Here is a 13,421-nt window from a genome sequence, read left to right on the forward strand (position 1 = left end):
CAGGAAAATTAACATGAAGAAGAAGCAAAGAAAAGCCCCAGTTGCTTTGCTAAGTCTCAGTTTGTTTCCCTGGTCCTATTTTGCTGTTGTGGCATATTGGTTTTGCACAATGTGAGGTTTGATAAACTGTCTAGAATAAGAGCTCTGCTTTTTGACTCCTTTGATGGCAAGACCCATGTGTCTTGCAGAGCCCTAACATAATCTCCTCTCTCCTTTCTCCACAAGTAAGGGGACCATGACAAGAATGTGACTTTCAACATGTTATATTAACAAGTCCCTATAAAGGTAAGTGTCTTCCTTTGTTTTCAATCTTTTCTGGATGCTGAGAGGGTCTGAAAAGTCAAAATATGATTCTGTTTATGGTGCCAAGTTTAGACCGTATGTCAGCATAAAACTGGATCGTGAGTACTTTCAAGGCTTTAGGAAGCTATACTTTTTTTTGGTAGAAGGCACTTCAGTGTGTGTATAGTATGTGTGTGTGCGGGTGTGTGTACTCACACATATTCACACATGATCCCCGTTTTCTACAATTCTGAACAATGAGTATAGGCAGATGTTTTATTGAATGCCTTACACTCTGGTAGCTCTATTTCTACCTTCCACTCAGTGAAATTTCACTAAGTGTCTTCCTTTTATGTGTGAGGCACAGGGAGACATGAATACAAAGGGATTATATGCACATCTACCTAAAATAGTGCAGGCACTGGTGTGTGATAATTTAGTGATCATGAGCTTTCAAACCAGTGAGTTTTGATTCTGAGTCTTAGTTCTAGCATAATACTGAAGACATGACCTTGGTTTTAGGACTGTGTCACTGTAAGTTTTATTTCCATGCTCAATAAAATGAAACTTTTATATGAACAGTGCTACATAGGAATATCAAATTATGTAAATGTACTCAAAGCACTCTATACATTTCTAAGCCTGTAGTGTGCACTTCAGAAATGTAATTACTATTATTACTATTCATTTAGAGTAGCATTTAAGTATTAGATAATTGTAAGTAGTTAAAGAATAACATTTCATTTTAACTTTTACATATATGATATTTTGCATTTTTTAAGATAACTTTATGGGCTGGCCCCATGGTTCACTAGGTTAATCCTCTGCCTGCGGCCTTGGCATCCCATATGGGCGCCGGTTCTAGTCCCAGTTGCTCCTCTTCTAGTGCAGTTCTCTGCTGTGGCCTGGGAAAGCAGTGGAGGATGGCCCAAGTCTTTCAGCCTCTGCACCCGCATAGGAGACTGGGAGGAGGCACCTGGGTCCTGGCTTCAGATCGGAGCAGCTCCGGCCATTGTGGCCTCATGGGGAGTGAAGCAGCGGGAGGATGACCTTTCTCTCTGTCTCTCTCTCACACACTGTCTGTCAAATCAATAAATAAATAAAAAAATCTTTTAAAAAAGATAACTCATCTATAACACTATAGATGAGTAAATGAATACCCATAGGATTAAAGACCATGGCAGGTTTCCACAAGTAATTGATTGTTGAGTCAGTATTTAAAGAGAAATCCCTAGATCTCATGTTAAATATTCCTTTTAAAAAAAGATTCATTTCTTTATTGGAAAGGAAGAGTTATGGAGAGGCAGAGGCAGAGAGAGACAGAGACAGTGAGAGAGACAGCGAGGCGGGGGGAAGATCGTCCATCCTTTGGTTCACTCCCCAAATGACCATGACACTTGGAGCTGTGCCAATCTGAAACCGGGAGCCATGAGCTTCTTCTGGGTCTCGTATGCAGGTGCAGGGGCCCAAGGACCTGAGCCATCTTCTACTGCTTTCCCAGGTCATAACAGAGAGCTGGGTAGGAAGTAGAAGAGCTGGGTCTCAAACAGCGCCCACATGGGATGCCTGCACTTCAGGCGGCAGCTTTACCTGCTACGCCACAGCACTGACCACTCATATTAAATATTCTAAACTCTCCATCACAGCATTATTAAGGTATTCTAAATTAGTTAATACAAATAAGATTCTTTTAATAGATTAATTTATTTTTTTAAAGATTTGTTTATTTATTTGAAAGTCAGAGTTACACAGAGAGAGGAGAGGCAGAGAGAAGAGAGAGGTCTTCTATCGGATGGTTCATTCTCCAATTGGCCACAATGGCCAGAGCTGTGCCAATCCGAAGCCAGGAGCCAGAAACTTCTTCTGAGTCCCCCACGTGAGTGCAGGGGCCCAAGGACTTGGGGCATGTTCTACGGCTTTCCCAGGCCATAACAGAGAGCTGGATCATATGTAGAGCAGCCAGGTCCCAAACCAGCGGCCATATGGGATGCCGACACTTAAGGCCAGGGCGTTAACCCGCTGCCCCACAGCACTGGTCCCTAATTCATATTTGATTATGACAAGTATCATCTTCATTCATTCTTTTTTTTACCTTTATGAAATCACATATCAGTTAACTCCTTTTTAGCAACCTTTCTGAAATCATTGAGTACTTAACTCATTTTGTTTTTATTAATCCTCTTATTTTTGCAATTGAATCTTTCTTCTCATCTCAATCTCCCAGCGTAGAATAGATAGAGATTCTGTAAAGACGACATTGCCCAGTAGAAAATGAAAGGGGGTGTAAGTAGTAGCCCTGGGTTCTCTACTTCTATGTCATACTTGACATAGTATAGGAAAATTAGTCTGTTATAGATGAATATGTTAGTATCTTCTCTGTGTTCTTGTTTCATTATGAAGTTCAGTGGTCATGACTTTAAGGAATTAAAAGTAGATTTCTAAAGCTTTTACTATAATTGGGTCTTGTATTTAAAGACATAGTAACAAGACTTCCTCAACATAAATGTTAAGCTTCCTTTCAGCAAAAATATGAACTACTTTGCAACAAAGAACATAGAAACCTACAGTCCTTGAGTGTTGAGTCACATGATGGCAAGACCTAAGTTCAGGCAGATGTCTGGGATTCAATCTCAAATGCTTACAGACATTAGAACGGTAAGGTGGACATGTGAAGTAGGCAGAGATGAAGGAGGATAAGAAGTGCGAGGAGTAGAAACTGGAGAGAAAAGTTTAATATTCATCTCCAGTTCATTAGTTTCTTGGTTGAACACCAGCTTTGAGATACCAGTTGCTTTTTCATAAATCCAAATAAAAAATATTTTATGTAGATTAAAACATAGGAGGGGTCCAGATTTCATTAGAAGACAATGTAATGGGATATTTAGATATATTTTTATCTGAATATACACTTGAAACTTGCCAGATATTTGGCAGTTGCTAGAAAATTAATACTGAAAAAAATAACATTTTCTGACTAATATACATTTCATCTCCGGACTCCAATCTTTGAGCAACTAGGAACTCAATCTTTCACTTATAAATTGGCTTTTGTGCAACATCCTTTCTGCAACCTTCTTGCCTCTTTTGAACCTCAAATTACCTCAGTCATTACCTCCTCCTCTGTCTTTTCTCATCCTCTACTTTTCATTTTTGATTTTCAATTTAGGTATAGATTATTCAAAATTATTCAACTTTATACTAAGTAAAATTCCCTTCCAAATTTACTCAGCTATTTTCCCTAAAGAAGCCAGCAGACTGTACAGAACATTGAAATACATTGAATGCACACCAGCACCCAGTTTTTACTATCTCATAATGCTGTTGTGTCTGAGCAATCGTGAGCCTGAGAAAGATTGTAAGTTGAGGACCTACACACCAGGATAGAGAAGATGCTATTGCAGGCAGGAAACCTGGGATTTACTAAGAAGTTCTTTTTCAACTCAGCATGATTCATGGAGGGGAAAATAAAATTTGGAAAGAACTGGATATTTCAAAGCTATTTAAAAGTCATGTATGCCTGTTTTGAAGTCAATAGTATGTAGAATTGCTGTTTAATAATGGAGAAACAACTGCAGAAGTCACAGAGGAATCAAAGGGAAATTTTTAATCACAGGTGCAGACATAACCTTTTGCCTTACTGACAGATTTGCCATCAACTTATATCAACCTTTTGATTTTATTCTTGATACTTTTATGTGCAATTTAAATTGAAAATAAATATCTAAATTCCTTTATTCTCTTACATGCTTATTTGAGATCTGTCACCTTATGTTTTTATTTTACTCAGAGCCATGCACAGTTGCTACCTCCAAAAAGATTCTTTCTGAGGGATCACAATGATTTGTGCATAATAACCAGTATCTTAAAATGTGTCACTCTCTGTCTTATAGTTGACACAACCATTAAACCATTAAAGAGACATCCTGTTGAGCTTTTAAGAAAAATTTAAAATAGTTTCTTAATGCCTAGATAATTCACTCAGAGTAACTTCCTCCACTGGAAAAAATGAAACAGGCATAAGAAAAAGAAGACAGAATTATGATGACTCATTTGGGAAACAGTAGTAATGTGTTTAGAAAACCATCCCTATAAACAGGAAAGGGTGCTTTGAGAATTCCTGCTCCCTCACTTCAAGAGGCCTCCAGGTAAAAGGGTTCAAAAGAGCAACTTGGAGACTTCAGAATTTTATAGTTCTTAGAGGCAAGGTAGGCCAGGCCCTCATCTTGCGCAAAGTCCAAGGGGAAATGCCAGCATCTGCTACACTGGGGAGCTAGCTAAGCCTGGGCTGCTGCAATTATTTTTAGGCAAAAGATGAAAGGTCTTCCATCCACTGGTCCACTCCCCAAATGGCCGCAACACTCAGAGCTGAGCTGAACCGAAGCCAGGAGTTCTTCTGGGTCTTCCATGTGCATCCAAGGGCCCAAACACTTGGGCTATCTTCTAAGGCTTTCCAAGGCCGTTGGCAGGGAGCTGGATCAGAAGTGGAGCAGCCAGACCTCAAACCAGTGCTGCAGGCTGGGGCTTTAATCCATTGTGCCACAATGCTGACTCCTGTTCTAAGTTTTTAATACTCATGATATCAGAATTCACATTAGTAAATGTAATTATTTTATAATTAAAATAATTGTAATACTTTGTTACCATAAAGGCAGTGCATCTACTAGTATTTTCATAAAATGGCAAGAGGAAGTACAATGGAAAAATGTTACAAAAACAAATTATAATAAAGATCATATCCAGGGCCCATGCTTGTCCAATAAATCCATTAAATGCATTCATTTTTCACATATCATCCTTATATCTTGTTACAGATGACATGGGATCTTCCTCAATGATAGGTGCTGAAGAGGAGATGGAAACAACCAATGATAGTGCAGGTGGATATTTCATCTTAGTGGGCTTCTCTGAACGACCCAAGTTGGAGGTGATCCTCTCCCTCTTTGTTTTGACATTCTACAGTGTAACCCTTGTGGGTAACATTGCCATCATCTTACTGTCAATCCTGGATGTTAGATTCCACACACCCATGTACTTCTTCCTCAGAAACCTCTCTGTGCTCGACCTCTGCTTCACCACCAGCATTGTGCCCCAGATGCTGGTGAACATGTGGGGAGGCAGCAAGAAGATTAGCTATGCTGGTTGCATGGTCCAGTACTGGGTGGCATTGGCACTTGGCTCCACTGAGTGTGTCCTCCTTGCAGTGATGGCAGTTGACCGCTATGTTGCAGTCTGCTGGCCTCTGCGCTATGCCTCCATCATGCACCCTACATTATGTTACTTCCTGGCAGCAGCTTCTTGGTCCTCTGGCTTTGCCAACTCGTTTCTGCAGTCCTCGATGGCCATGGTACTGCCTCGATGTGGAAATCGGCGTGTGGATCATTTCTTTTGTGAGCTGCTGATTATTGTGAAGCTGTCCTGTGTGGATACTGGCCCAACGGAGTCCAAAATGTTTATTGCTAGGCTAATCATCCTGGGCATGCCTGTTTCCATCATCCTGACTTCTTATGTGTGCATTGCCAAAGCAGTGCTGAAAATGCGTTCTGCAGAGGGCAGGAAAAAGGCATTTGGGACCTGTGCTTCCCACCTGATTGTGGTCTCACTTTTTTATGGAACCATTATGTTTTTGTATCTGCAACCAAAGGACAACTATTCACAGGACCAGAGCAAGGCACTGGCAGTACTCTACATGATCTTGGCACCCACTCTCAACCCCCTGATCTACACACTGAGAAACAAAGATGTGAAGAAAGCAATCAGGAAGGTGGTAGGGAAGGAGCAGGTTTAGGGAGGACAAGTGAGGCAATCACAGGAGACACAACAGTCTCTGCTTCCTTTAACTGCACTTGTTTCACTTTTCTTCTAGGTGGATTAGAATATCCACTATGTTCCCTGACTATTCCCAAGACTCCCTCAAGAAGGGAATTTATCAGAAGAACATTTAACCTTTTCTGAAAGAAACTTGTGGCCAGGGAATTTCTCACCAGCAAGCAAATCTGCATCCAACTATTAATGGATTTTAGTCTCAATGAACAATAATTTATTCAAATGCCATCAACAATATATAAAGTTGTTATAATAATGCTGATAATATTTTGCTGTATTTATTAAGTAGCTTTATGGCCATAGCAGATTCTATATCATCTCCGTATCTTCACATCACCACAATTAAAATGATAAGGTCTTTTGAATTTAGAGGATTTAGTCCATAACATACAATAGAATGCTCATATATCATTGAGAAACACATGTAAAACAAAAGCAAAGAATAGAGAATAATGAATAAACAAGGACTATATACCCTACCAGTAATTACGATTAGAAATGAAAAGAATCACATGACCATGACCATTCAGTTCAAAGCTATAGAATTTGTCAAATGTTTTATAGTATTGAACTTAGCTCCAGAAGAGATATTTTAACAATGGATATATTTGTGGGGGATGTAACAAGGTTTATAAATGTTGTGGTCATGAAAATGATAACTGATCACATAGTTTCAAATTCACATAGGCATTTCCAGGATGTGCTATTACTTTATGGCCCAATATAGGATGCAAGTCCACCCTAATTGCCTGAGACATAGCTCAGAGCCTTTGAGAACATATCCTTTCAAAGTGGAAGTGGTTGCATATCATGCTACTACATACAGTTATGATTTACAGGAAGCACTATTTTGTCCTTTTTAAATAATCACTCATTTGTTTAAAAATGAGTTTAACATTCTATAAATACCAAAAAATGTGGGTCAAATGAATGAGTTGTTTTGACAAAATGTCCATGTAAGAGCCAGTACATGGGTTGGACTGCCTCTGAAACAGCTTTGTGGTGTTATATGTATCATTTTATTAATATAGGATGGACATTTTGTATCGTAAGTGATTGAAGGCATAGATTGAATAAATAGCCTTATATATAATTTACCGCAGCTATCTCTATTCAACAAGATTTAAATAACCATACTGAAGCACAGCAATCTAGGATTACTTCAAATACAAATATTGGCTTAAAGGGAGAAAAAGACGTAACATTTTTTTTAAATCAGCTTTCCAATTAAAGAAATAATTCTCAACAAAGGTAAAAATTTGTCCCACAGTTCTTCCCCTACATTTGGCTATGTCTGTGGATATTTTGAGTTTTCTCAAGCTGGGAAGGACGTGTTAGTGGCATCTAGTAGGTGAAGACCAAGGACCAAGGATGCTGCTAAATATTGTTTTATCCACAAGATGGCACCATACATAAAGGATTGCATGAAAACGAGGTTTGTTAAGGAAACTCCGTGCTCTAGCAAAAGCATGAAGCCGTCAACCGCTGTATACTTGAAAGATTAGAGGAGGAAGTGGTACTACTAGAAATTAAGGGATAGAATCATTGGAAAGAACAACAACAAGCATGTCAGCTCAGCTCTGCTGCAGCCGCAGCTGCAGAAATGGTACTGCCTACTGCCTGAGGTGCCACAGAAGCTGAGTGAGTGTAAATGATAGTCTACTTTATCCTTTTGTTCTGCCCTCTGACTTCTTTGAGAGACAAAGAAATGTAGTCTTAAAGATCATTAATGCTTCTCCCCATTCCATATTCCATCCTGCCATAAAACTAAGTAGATTATAAGAAGAGCAGAATATGTATCTGAAGACAAATAAGGTCATGTAGAACTGAAACATTTTCATTTCACCCAGCATCCATTCAGTATAAATATTTACCTCTCCTGCAATGTCACCTTATAAAAAGGCAACACTTTGCCTCTCTCCAGCAGGAGGGGTACAGGTTTTGCCATTCACTGTGTCCATCTCAAGTCCATAAAATCCAGATAATACATCATCCTTTTCATATTTTCTAAGAGTAATTTCTCAAGATCTGATGGCTTATGAACAAAATTAAAAGTAATTGGTTTATACTGTTGAAATCTTTACTTAATGTATACTAAACTGATCTTCTGTATATAAAGAGAATCGAAAATGAATGTTGATGTGAATGGAAGGGGAGAGGGAGTGGGAAAGGGGAGGGTTGCGGGTGGGAGGGACGTTATGGGGGGAAGCCATTGTAATCCATAAGCTGTACTTTGGAAATTTATATTCATTAAATAAAAGTTAAAAAAAAAAGAAAAAAAAAGTAATTGGTTTATAAATCTGTGTGACTATATCTCTTGAATACAATAAGTTATATATTACATATAACAATTATAAATAACATGAAATGTTATAAATAATGTTATATATTATCAATTTATAGTGGATGTGTGCATATGTATTATGCATATTATATACATGCATATATATTATATGTAATAGCCAGGGTCTTTATTTCCAAAATGGGTCATAAGGCCACTGTATTGATTTCGGTCACATCATTCTTCTACAATTCTGTTTATGTTTCCTTTGCTTTCAATCACTACTGTGTGAATAGAACCAAACTTTAATTTCTAGAAATCATGAGGTCTTAGTGATTATGTCTTTGTTGGAATGGTATAATCTCCCCAAAACATTCAATATCAAACATGGCAGTACCATGACTACCTCCAGATAATTTGGTTGCTTTCCAACATAACTCTTTCTTATTGGCTTTGTGTGACAACAGGCCTATTTCCCTTGATAATTACAATTACTCACCTCAGAAAAGAAATTAGTACTCAACTAATTTTCAGTTCAGTAATGTCATGACATGAGGAACCCAGTAGGTGATTATAACCACATTATCATATCCTCTGATTGATATTTCTCCTTTAGGAACTAGGACCTCAAGAGCATGAGAGACCAAGGCTATATGGATGAGAAGAAAAACTTGAGTAGATTGTTACTGAAAGAGTTTAGTTACTGGACCCATGAATTCTAGCCTGAGCATCTAAGTGATTGCTCTAACCACCCCTATCTGAACCATGGAGTAAGTATCCAGTCACTTGAGTCACAGTAAGCACAGGACTATGTCTTTTTTAAAAAGATTGACTTTATTTATTTGGACAGAGTTATAGAGAGGGGAAGTCCCAGAGGGAGAGAGATAGAGAGAAGTCTTCTATTCTGCTGGTTCACTCCACAAATGGCCACAATGGCCAGAGCTGAGCTGATCCAAAGTCAGGAGCCAGAAGCCAGGGGCTTCTTCTAGGTCTACCATGTGGGTGCAGGGGCCCAAGGAGTTGGGCCATTTTCTGCTTCCCCAGGCCATAGCAGAGAGCTGGATTGGAAATGGAGCAGCTGGGACTTGTACCAGCACCCATATGGGGTGCTAGTGCTGCAGGCTGGGACTTTAACCTGCTGCACTACAGTGCTGGCCCCATGACTACATCTTAAAACTAGAAAAAAAAACCACTGGGTAGATGCTAATGGGCACTGTCCCTGAATCAGTGCTTGGGGACAGAATCCTTGAAGGTGACACAGTCTAAGTGGAGACCAATAGCACATTCAATTGTACTTATATCTTGGGCAGCATAAACTATAGTTAGTGACACCAGTCTTGGTCTATAAGCCCACCTCAGCAGGCTTACCATAGCAAAGTGGGCCTTGGACGTATATTTTACTGTGCTTGTCTTGGAAGAGTGTGTAATCTGGATGAGATTCAGCTTTGCGCTGGCGCCGTGGCTCAACAGGCTAATCCTCCGCCTAGCGGCGCCGGCACACAGGGTTCTAGTCCTGGTCAGGGTACCCGATTCTGTCCCGGTAGCTCCTTTTCCAGGCCAGCTCTCTGCTATGGCCTGAGAGTTCAGTGGAGGATGGCCCAAGTGCTTGGGCCCTGCACCCGCATGGGAGACCAGGAGAAGAACCTGGCTCCTGCCTGTGGATCAGCCTGGTGCGTTGGCTGCAGCATGACGGCCGCAGCATGCTGGCCGCAGCGTGCCGGCCATGGTGGCCATTGGAGGGTGAACCAACGGCAAAAGGAAGACCTTTCTCTCTGTCTGTCTCTCTCACTGTCCACTCTGCCTGTCAAAAAAAAAAAATGAGATTCAGCTTTGCAGCATGGTTGCATGTTACTCACTCCATTTCTTCAGAGGCCATGGGAAGCAAAACACAGAGAGAAAAAATACCTTCTGGGTGAATAAAAGATGGTGGGTGCCAAGGCATAGCACAGAAACTTTGGATGGTTCCTCAGGGACCCACACAGCCCTGCTGGACTTTGACCCAATGCAACCATGACTCTATGTCCCTAGAAATGCAAGTACTTACACAAAACACCTATAATTCCCAGCAAGCATTTCCAAAACCACTGTTACAGTGGACTGAAGGCTGGCACCCTTGTGACAGTCTACCTTGCCCCATGGGCTGTTATCGAGACCTGTGTAATCCTGGTGGGGCCCCTTCTGCCTCTACCATCAGCTGTTATGTCAGAAGACATAGGGAGTCTATGCTACAGCACCCAACCAGAAATAAAGTAAAAATATTACATTACACCACTCTGAAGATTTATATTCAGGAAAAAGACTTTTGCCATGATATGTCCATTAAAAGTAATGGAACTAACTAGTTTACCAGATGTACACATATCAACATAGGGACACAGGAAGTATTAAAAATCAAGGTGATATGGCCCCTTCAAATGAAAAAAATTAACACTTTCATAACAGACTGAAGAAAAGGAAGTTTATTAAATGCCTGATAAATAATTCAATAAATGAACATTAGGATGCTCAAAGAGAATAAAGAGAGACAGTTGAAGAAAATCAGGAAAACAATGTATGATATGTATGAAAAATTCAGCAGAGATCTAGAAAAAAGAGCAAAATAGATATCTTTGAAATACAAAGCTCAATAATTCTAAATACAGTGGAAGAGGATCCAAGATGGTTGAATAAAAAGACCTGCATTCACCTTTGCCACAAGGAAGAACTGGAACAACAGAGGCAGGACCATGTTTCCAAAGATAGATTGGGGAGAAGCATCAGTAAGAACTAATGGGACCATTAAGTAGCACAGAGCCTTGGAAAGCCAGAATTTAGAGAGTAACAAACCACAACACAAATTCTACACCAACTCTCCATCCAGAGAACTCTATCTTGTTAGAAAAGGTAAGCAGAAAGCTCTATAACAGACTGGCAGCTCTAACTACAGAATTCTACAGTCTTCACTGACATTAAATTCATTTTACAGAGCTGATTGGAGTCTGAGCAAATGCCTTGTTCTAGAAAAGAAAGCCACGAAGTCTTTTACCCCAACCACCTAAGTCCCAGAAATAAGCTGTTATAGAATAACACTACTAACCTCTATTTTGTATTAGAGGATGGCAGGCATAACTATGATCACCAGAAGTATCCCCCATCTCCTGGAGCCAAGTAACTTTACATGGCAGAGACCCTCTGAAGTCTGCTACTGAGGAATTTCTGGGCCAAGTTACAGAGCCGTGCTTATTCACTTGGTATGATCTGGGGAAGTTCTGCTTTTACTGGGACTTGGCAGGGGCAACAGCTGATACACAAGGCAAGAGGACCATACAAGGGGAAATCCCCTTCTGTGTCTGAGTACAGAGTGCTGGATAGCTGTCGCTCCCCCTCTTCGTGGAGGAACGACACAGGACCCTGCGCTGTTCTTTCGTCTGCTCGGCCCTCCCCGGGTTTGCTGCTGGTTCTTCCCGGGTTGGCTACTATCCCTTCCACCTCCGTGGAAGGGCAGTTCCCCCTGGCCACATTCCCCACTTCCGCAGGGGAGCGGCACACCGCCGGCCGGCTTTCTCGGGGGCTGCACAGGTGTTCCCTCAGATAGATGTTCCCCTTAGATGTTCCCCATAGATGTTCCTGGTGCATGCCGTCTCTCTCCTCCTTTATAGTCCTTCTCCGCCAATCCTAACTCGGCTGCCCACACGCCGAGTACGCTGCTCTCCTCCAATCAATAGCAAGTCCTACAGTTTATTAGTTGAACTGGAGGCAGCTGTGCGGAAGCTGTTTACTTCTCTCCCAGCGCCATATTGTGGGAGAGCAGATGCATAGAATAAGTCTTAATTCCAGTAACTCAGTCTAGTCCGGTTGCTCCCCACAGATAGCCAGGAGACAAGCCTGTATCTGCATGCTGTATAGGAATTTGACACTATCCTCTCTGTGTCCTGAAGCTCTGGAACTGTGAACCTGTTATAATCCTGGAGTAATTTCCACTCAGCAGTGTGACCTGGAAGACAGTATCTGCATTCATCTGCTTCAGGCTAAAGGCTGACAACTACAGTCTTTAGTATAACCTGCACCCCTCCTATTAGACCCAAGTACAGATCCTACTGGATCCTGCAGTTTGTGATTGTGGCCACTGATTCTCTAAGTCCCAGGGACTCCTGCATTCCATACTGTAACCCAGGACAAGTCCTGTCTGCATTCATAGTCTCCAAGCCCTTATCTGATAGTGCACAATCTCCAGTACAACTCGTAGTCACCATGTGGAACTTGAGAACTATTGCTTTTTTACTCCTGGAAATCCCTGTGAATGCTCTGTGGGACTTGAGGAAGGTCCTATCTCCATTTTATTGCTGTAGGCCTATGGCTGTCAGTCTACAATCACCAGAACAGCCTACATTTATCCTGTGGTACCTGGGCAATGTACCATTTTTGTTCTAAAACTCTGAGACAGAGACTTTTAATACCTTATTACCAAGAATCACTGGAACTCACCCTGTGAAGCCTGAGGAAGATCCTATGTTCATTCCCCACTACAATCACACACCAGTACACATTCTCTAGCATAACTTGCATTTACACTGGGATAAATTATTCTCAGGACTTAACTAAGATCTGTTTCACATTCCACAGTTCCTGAAATAGGAAATTTGGTGATATAAGCCCCAGCATCACTCACATTCAATGAGCAGGACCTGAGGAAGATTCCATCAACATCAGACAAATTCAAGGTAAGAATATCATTACTACCAGGACCAGTATCACTCAGTTGCCCTGGTGAGATGAGTGGGTAGATCATTCTATGTTACACAGCATCAGGAACAAGCCTATTGCTATCACAAACCCTAGTAAGATTCACAGCCAACTCTCTGGGGCCTGATGACACACAGCTTTGTAAATGCACATTCACTTCAAAGTCATACTACTATCTCCAAAAACTGCTGCAGACTAGAAAATGTGTCACAAATAGACACTGCTGACATGGATCACAGCAGAAGAAATCTCTCAGAATACGCTTCTGAGATCAGTAAACCTGAAGTCAAAGTAAGTACCTGACATTTCATTT

General features: G+C 40.9%; 1 protein-coding gene across 1 annotated transcript; it reads left to right on the top strand.

Moving 5' to 3' along the window:
- Positions 1-224: 224 nt before the first annotated feature.
- On the top strand, positions 225-6,415 carry LOC100352335 (olfactory receptor 2Y1B-like). The gene is made up of 2 exons (XM_051853901.2): positions 225-285; positions 5,094-6,415. Exon 2 carries the CDS (start codon positions 5,099-5,101, stop codon positions 6,065-6,067), a length of 969 nt encoding a protein of 322 aa, XP_051709861.2. The 5' UTR covers positions 225-285; positions 5,094-5,098; the 3' UTR covers positions 6,068-6,415.
- The last annotated feature ends 7,006 nt before the right edge of the window (positions 6,416-13,421 follow it).

This window comes from Oryctolagus cuniculus, chromosome 14, assembly GCF_964237555.1.
Source record: "Oryctolagus cuniculus chromosome 14, mOryCun1.1, whole genome shotgun sequence".
NCBI lineage: Eukaryota > Metazoa > Chordata > Mammalia > Lagomorpha > Leporidae > Oryctolagus > Oryctolagus cuniculus.